The sequence below is a fragment of the Octopus bimaculoides genome, chromosome 4, assembly GCF_001194135.2.
Source record: "Octopus bimaculoides isolate UCB-OBI-ISO-001 chromosome 4, ASM119413v2, whole genome shotgun sequence".
In the NCBI taxonomy this organism is placed as follows: domain Eukaryota; kingdom Metazoa; phylum Mollusca; class Cephalopoda; order Octopoda; family Octopodidae; genus Octopus; species Octopus bimaculoides.
In genome coordinates, this window is record NC_068984.1 from 141,453,000 (window position 1) to 141,460,538 (window position 7,539).

The following is a 7,539-nucleotide window of genomic DNA, read 5'->3' on the forward strand; positions in this document are numbered from 1 at the left end:
GAAGTGGTGTACAGATATTGTATATTGAAAAAAAGGTGGCAGTCAGAATTTTGGATAATTCTTTATTAGCACTTTTGTTGATTTAATTTCTATCTTGAAGAGTTCGGTTAAAAGAATGAAAGCGGTAATAAAGAATTATCCAGAATTCTGACTTCCTCCTTTTTATATATATATATATACACATTTGCCTGGTGTATCTTGACACTTTCAATTGAATAATGCAGAATGTTCATGAGTGCATATGTGCGTGTGTGCATGTTAAATGTGAGGAGAGAGTGGAGTGCTCAGTTTGTTGTTTCTAGTTTGTGGGTGTAAAAAAAAAAAAAAGAGAAATGTCAGTGTTGTAATGGAGTGATCCTCCAACTCTGAATACATGGGTGTGTGGGTTTGAGTAAGAAGGATAGTTTATGTGCAATATAGGAAGCAAACGTCCGACCAACCAACCAACCCCAAAAAAAACCAAATGGGCTAGAATTTAATTGAATTACTCCTGTTTTCCTTCTCCAAGAATCAATAAAGAAAGACTGAAGAAGAATGCTGTAGATAATTGCCTCAGGTATATTTCTCATCTACTAACTCTGTAGAAGAATCTTGGCTTTTTAGATCTAATTCCAACCTTGAAGTATGTTGCTCTCCACCTTTTTTCCCCACACTGATTAATGCAGGATTTGAAACCCTACCCACTCTCTCTTTTCCTATCATTTCCTCGTCCATGGCAATCTTTTATGATGTTTGTGATACTTCATTTTTTAACACTCAACTTCTACTATGTATTTGTTTTTGCCAATAAAACATTATTATTATTATTATTATTAGGCGGTGAGCTGGCTGAATGGTTTGCATGCCGTGCGAAATGCTTAGCGTAGTGCTAACCACACCACAAAATGTACTGGGTGCTCTTAACGTGGCACCAGCGCCAGTATCAGAATGTGAAGATGGAAGAAATACCGTCAAGCATTCTTCTGGGCATGCTAGCAATTCTTTCAGCTTGCTGCCTTAATAATAATAATAATAATAATAATAATAATAATAATCCTTTCTACTGGAGGCACAAGGTCTCAAAATTGGTGGAAAGGGACTAGTCAATTACATCGACCCCACTGTTTCACTGGTGCTTAATTTATCGACCCAGAAAGGATGAAAGGCAAAGTTGACCTTGGTGGAATTTGATCTCAGAATTTAGCAACGGGCGAAATACTGCTAAATTTTGCCTGGCATGCTAATGATTCTGCCAACTTGCCAGCATAATAATAATAATAATAATAATAATAATAATGTTTTCAAATTTTTGCACAAGGCCAGCAAGTTTAGGGGGAGTGGACTAGTCAATTTCATTTGACCTCAGGACCTAACTTATTGACCTCAACCCCAAAGAGATGAAAGGCAAAGTTGCCCTTAGCAGAATTTAAATGATAATGATGATATAATAATACTACTACTAATAATAATAATTGATAATTCCTAATTAAAACATCATGAAGATGGCCAGGAATTGGAAATTACTTCTAATTCTTCTTGTTTCCCTTTCTTTTCTAAATCTAATTTTATCTCTTTATACACAGAGATAAAATTAGAAGAATCTTTACAAAACTGCTTGACATAGATTTGTTTTGTTTTTTTTAACCTCTTCCGTTTTTATTTCAGCCATTATTATCTTATCATTTATTCTCCTTTTAACAATAATTTTAATACAATCGCCCATGTAAAAAAAAAAAAAAAAGAAACCTATTAGAGCTTTGTCTCTTTTCCTTTACAGCCAACCCACTGTAGATCAATGCTATATGAGTGTTCCTAGGTAGTGCCATTTAACCATGTTCTTGAACAAACGGGTTCAATCTATGACACCAGTATTGATTCCTCTTGCTCTATTTCACATGAAGTTTTGGAGAACCTATCAATAATTTTAGTGAGTGACTAGGAAGAAAGAGGTAAAGGTGCTTGGAGAGGGGCAAGTGGATCCAATCACGTGATTTCTCTTTAGTTTCCTACTTGAAGTTTTATCTAATTAAGAGTGAGATAGGTTTTCGTTTGTGTTAGTATTCTTATTCTTTATTGGCTGACGGGGTTGATATCCAGTGGCTTGCCCAAGTAGACTGTGTCTGCCTGAGTAGACACAATCTGTTGTGCACATGACAGTTTATCTGAGGGTTTTAGTTTATTTATTAATCACTAAATTTAATGAAGTTCTTTTTCTCTTTATTTTGAAAAATAATTTTTAACTTTAGACTATCAATAGCAGAAATGATGATGATGATAATAGTAATAATAATAATAATAATAATAATAATAATAATAGTCCTTTCTACTATAGGCACAAGGTCTGAAATTTCGGGGGAAGGAGCAAGTCGATCACATTGACCCCAGTACACAACTGGTACTTAATTTATCATCCTCAAAAAGGATGAAAGGCAAAGTTGACCTCGGTGGAATTTGAACTCACAACGTAGCGGCAGATGAAATTCCACTAAGCATTTCACCTGGCATGCTACCGATTCTGCCAGCTTGCTGCCTTCAATAATAACGGTTTCAAATTTTGCCACAAGACCAGCCATTTTGAGGGAGGGCATAAGTCAGATACATCAACCCCAGTGTTTCACTGGTACTTAATTTATTGACCCTGAAAAAAAATCGAAGGCAAAGTCAACCACAGCGGAATTTAAGCTCAGAACATAGCAACAGACAAAATACCGATAAGCAATTTGCCTGGCATGCCAACGATTCTGTCCGCTCACCACCTTTAAAAAATGATGATGATGATAATAATAATAATAAGAAGAAGAAGAATCATAATGCCTGTGAATGAAATCAGTTGGCAGGAACTGAGGGGAAGTTTGTCATGCACGCGCACACACATGAATGCACATATGCACGTGTATGTGTGTGGCTGTAATTCTTAGCTCACCTTGCAGTCATTAGCACTGTCAGAGTAAAAGACAGGGTCAGTTATTTAACCTTCAGTGACCAGTACTCTATAGTTGAGCAGATGTGATGACCGATAGAATGGAAAAAATACCTTACTTGGAAAGAGAAGTAAGGGTTACTTCATGGGTTTAGTGTAGGCCCATTTAGTCATAAACCAGTTTTGCCATTCTCACCTACCTTTCGCATCCCTTGCTCTCTCTTTCTCTCTCTCTCTTTCTCTCTCTCTCTCTCTCTCTCTCTGAACCCTCTCTTCAAATACTTGAAAAAGTTGATGACTGTTTTCCCTAAAGAAGCAAACCTTTGTCCTCAGTTCTTTCAACAGCATCCGCAGTCCAACCCCCGTCGCCATAGTTACCCAATACCACTAGCTCCACAAGCTCTGCTTTGCCAATGGTTATGCTTTGATCCTAACAGTAGACTTGACTGGTAGATTAGATCTGTCCCACGCATAAGAATGTTTCTGGTTGTTTTTTTTTTTTGTGTGTGTAGTTTTGTTACTCTGAGTTCTGCTTTTTATATACTCTCACGTTATTAGAAGGTGGAATGTTAGAAATTCTAATGTTTCCTAAAGAGCTATAAACCCTGAAGTTTGGAGGAGGGATAAGTCAATTATACTGACCCCCAACAGTTAACTGGTACTTTATTTTATCGGCCCTGAAAGGATGAAAGACAAAGTTGATCTTGATGGAATTTGAACTCTGAACTTAAAGAGACAGAAGAAATGTTACTAAGCATTTGGTCCGATGCACTAATGATTCTTCTAGTTGCTGCCAGAATAATAATAATAATGAGACCAAGAGCGCTATACTGGCTGTGCAAGACAAAGCTTTGACCATGAACTGGAAGATCGACCTAAGGAATGAGCAAGTGTCTTCGCTGTGATAATATAGTGGATAATACTATTGCTTATATCATGGACAAATGCCCTAGACTTGTCCAAAACCACTACAAGTTGTGGGGGCATGACTAAGTAGCGGAAGTGCTACATTGGTAGCTACCAAGTAGTGAAGTGCTACATAGTTGGAGACTAGCAAAATCCTCTGGGATTTCACAATCCAAACAGATGAGGTGCTAGAGCATAACAGACCGGACCTAGTGGTGGTGGTAGACGAGGTGCACCACATATGCTGTGTAGTTGATGTTGCATGACCCTTTGACCCACGAATAGTCAAGAAGGAAGGCGAAAAGATAGAGAGATACAATCCTCTTAAGTACGAAATAGCCTGGCTATGGAAAATGAAGAAGGTGAAGATAGTGCCAATTATTGTTGGGTCCTTGGGGACAGTATCAGAAGGCATCAAGAGGAATATTAAGAAAATTGGAATAGGGTGTCCAGTGGAACTGTTACAAAAGGTTTGCCTCTTTGGCAGTGCCAGAGTAATCAGGAAAGTATTAGAGAGCTGAAAAAAACGAAAAGCATGGTACCATAGGCTGCAGGTAGCAAGCCTGCTACACATGCAAGACTTGAAGAATTCCTACAAAACCTGTGATAAAGAGAAAATAATAATGATGACGATGATTTCTCCTGTTGCTGATGAAATATGAGTGCTCAGTAACAAAAGAAAAAAGGGTACTTTGTTATTAGTGAACTCAAAGAATTTAGGTAGAGTAAGGTTCGTACAGAGCTTAGCTGGCTCTTCGTTGCTAATTGTGGCCACTTGATCTGCTGCACAGTGTGCCATGTAATTGCTACATGTTAGGGAAGATAGACATGTAAAACTCAAACAATGAGTTCTGAACCCCTTCATCATCACAGTCCACATCATATGTGAAGTTCATCTTGTTGAGGTTTATCTAATAATTACAACCGACACATACCTCAGTGAATTGCAGGTACAAACTAAAATACACAATAACTGCAAATGTAATGTATCAAACTTGCTGCTGCTACAGTTGAGATATTTATGGGGTCCACCTTCCCCCCTAAAACAAACTACTAGCACACTTAACTAGCACGTGTACCACTGGTGGTGATTCAATACAAATGTCACAGAACCCCTAGTAACAGGCAGTAGCAGTTAACATTAAAACTAGAGTGAAGTGTAGCTACTGACAGGTTGGGAACTAATTCCTTGCTTACCCTTTTTCTTAAATCCTCATCCTTGCATATCTTAATGCCTTTGTGGTCTAACTGAAGAGAAACCGCTTCTTCCAAATTCTACCTGCTGACCTCATTAAATCTCCAACTAACTACTACTGCTATTATTATTATTATTACTACCCTTACCATTTTTGGTTCCCTGGAGCATTGGTCTGTTTGTTTCCTCTTGTATTTGAATTTTAACCCTTCAACCCCAACCACTTTTTTTTTTCCAGTGACTGACAATTTGTTTTTGTTTCTCTAAGATTCTAAGATTGTTGCATGAAGTTCCTTTGCGTCCGTTTTCTTCCAGCTTTCTGCCTCTCGCTGACTCCTATGACAACTGTTCTGAAAATGACTACGAAAGCATGGACACGTCCGCCGGCATGCTTTATAGGTACAGTAACTAATAACTCCAGAAAAAACCGCTGTGGTATACTCCAGTTATTTCACCAATTGGTTTATCATAGCATGCCACACTGTGTTGTCGTCGTCTTAGTAGTAGCGACTCACCCTGGTAGCATTATCTCACCTCTCACCAATCATCATTAATCATATATTTTTTTTTTGTGTGTGCGTTTAATGTCTGTCTTATAGCTTCTTAGTTTTAGAACTTACCATAGTTTGTTTATTTTGATGTTGTGTACAAATTCTAGAATTAATCTTTTCTTTCAGTTTCACTCAGAATTAAAACCAATTTTTAAAAAAAAAATTTGTTTTTTATTTTAATCCCATTCAGCGATTTTAACTGCTGGACAATTTCAATGCTTGGCTTGAAATTATTTACACAGCCCCACCTTCCCCCAATTAAAAGCCATTCTAATATTTATGGTGTGGAATCTTGTGATTTTTATTTGTAGTATTTAGAGATGTAACCTCCTTGTAATTTGTCTTTCTGTTCCACTTTATTGCATCTCTTTTGTGTCTGTTTTTATTTTGTTGCTTTATTTTTCCAAGAAAACAATGTTTTGTGTTTAAGTTTAATTGTAAAATAAAACTGATTTGTGTTTTTTTTTTTGTGTGCGTTTCTAAGTTTAACATGTTTTATCTTCTGTTGTGTAATCTTTCATCTCTTTAATATTTGTCTATTGTGTGTGTGTGTGTATAAATATATATATACTTCCATATGTGTGTGATGGCTATTTTGAATGCAGTGTTACAGCAAGAGAACCAAGGAGATCCTGGAATGGTATTTTCTTCAGCAAAGGTCGTATCTGGAAGGGCATCTAGCTATAGAATATTACTATCTAAAGAAGAAGTCTCATCCAACACATGCCAGCATGGAAAATACAGATGTAAAAAAAATATGGATTGATTGAGTCTGAGAGAGAAAAAAGAAAAATCAAGCCAGATAATTTTTTTATATCATACAAAAAACGAGCTGGAGGAGAAGAGGTAAACTGTGTGACCTTTGCAATCTTTCTTCTATGATGTGATTGTTCTGGTAAAAAACCCAATATTAACAATTGCAGGTCAGTGTTAATGGTGGTGGTGGGGGTAGGGGGTCATCTGATTGGAATACTATAATGTAGTGAACCCTGCTCAAGGTAGCACATGGTCCATATTTCATGAATAATTATGGAAGTGCTAAGGCGGTGAGCTGGCAGAAACGTTAGCATGCCGGGTGAAATGCTTAACGGTATTTCGTCTGTCTTTACGTTCTGAGTTCAAATTCAGCCGAGGTCAACTTTGCCTTTCATCCTTTCAGGATCGATAAGTTAAGTACCAGTTGCATACTGGGTCGATCTAATCAACTGCCCCACCTCCCCCAAAATTTCGGGCCTTGTGCCTAGAGTAGAAAAGAATATTAGTTAGCTATTAATTAACTCTACCATCCAATGTGTAGATTAACTACGGTAGTTAACCAATACCATTGCTTTGACAAATCAGACCATGCTAGAGCATTTTTTGAGCGCATATATATATATATATATATATATATATATATATATATATATATATATATATATATATATATATATGTATGTGTATGAGTGTGTGTGTGTAACTTAGCAGTTCTATATTTCTCCTCCCCCATCTGCATAACGATGATGATGCTGTACTCCCCCCTCCTCTAAGCAAGCCTTTTCAAGTTCTAATCTATTTTTACCATATCTCTCCAAAGACTCCACTTTGCGCGTGCATGTGTAACTCTCTAACAATTACTATCAGTGCCCCACCCCCATTCACATTTAAGTCTTATTCCTCACTCACGGGGCCCCTCCTACCTCTTCCACCCTCCCCAGTTTTTTTTTCACATTTTTCTTCCTGTTTTTCTTTTTTTAAATCTATTTTTATTTCTCTTGTATTTATATTTTTAAATACATTTCTATATTTTTCGTTTTTTTCCCCTTTTTCTCTGTCTAGATCTTTGCGTGTGTGCTTGTGTAGGGGGGGTGAGGATGTTGCCTGTGTGCATGTTTGTATGTCTGTCAAGCCCTCCCTCTCTTTCATTGCTACTGCAAAATGTACATACACACACACGCGCGCGCGCGCATACACATGCATGCACACGTACACACATGTGCATACACGTG

General features: G+C 37.3%; 1 protein-coding gene across 16 annotated transcripts in view; it reads left to right on the forward strand.

Annotated features, from left to right (window-relative positions):
• LOC106872026 (DISP complex protein LRCH3) overlaps nt 1-7,539 on the forward strand; it is a 254,748-nt gene that overhangs the window by 183,571 nt on the left and 63,638 nt on the right. For 13 of the 16 annotated variants that reach the window (XM_052967554.1, XM_052967550.1, XM_052967551.1 and 10 more), the window contains 2 exons: nt 509-556; nt 5,316-5,399. The exons of 1 other annotated variant lie outside the window; for it this stretch is intronic. In XM_052967554.1, coding sequence (XP_052823514.1) covers nt 509-556; nt 5,316-5,399 — 132 coding nt within the window. The remainder of the gene's footprint in view (nt 1-508; nt 557-5,315; nt 5,400-7,539) is intronic. 2 more of the 16 variants (XM_052967556.1, XM_052967552.1) reach the window with 2 other exon arrangements.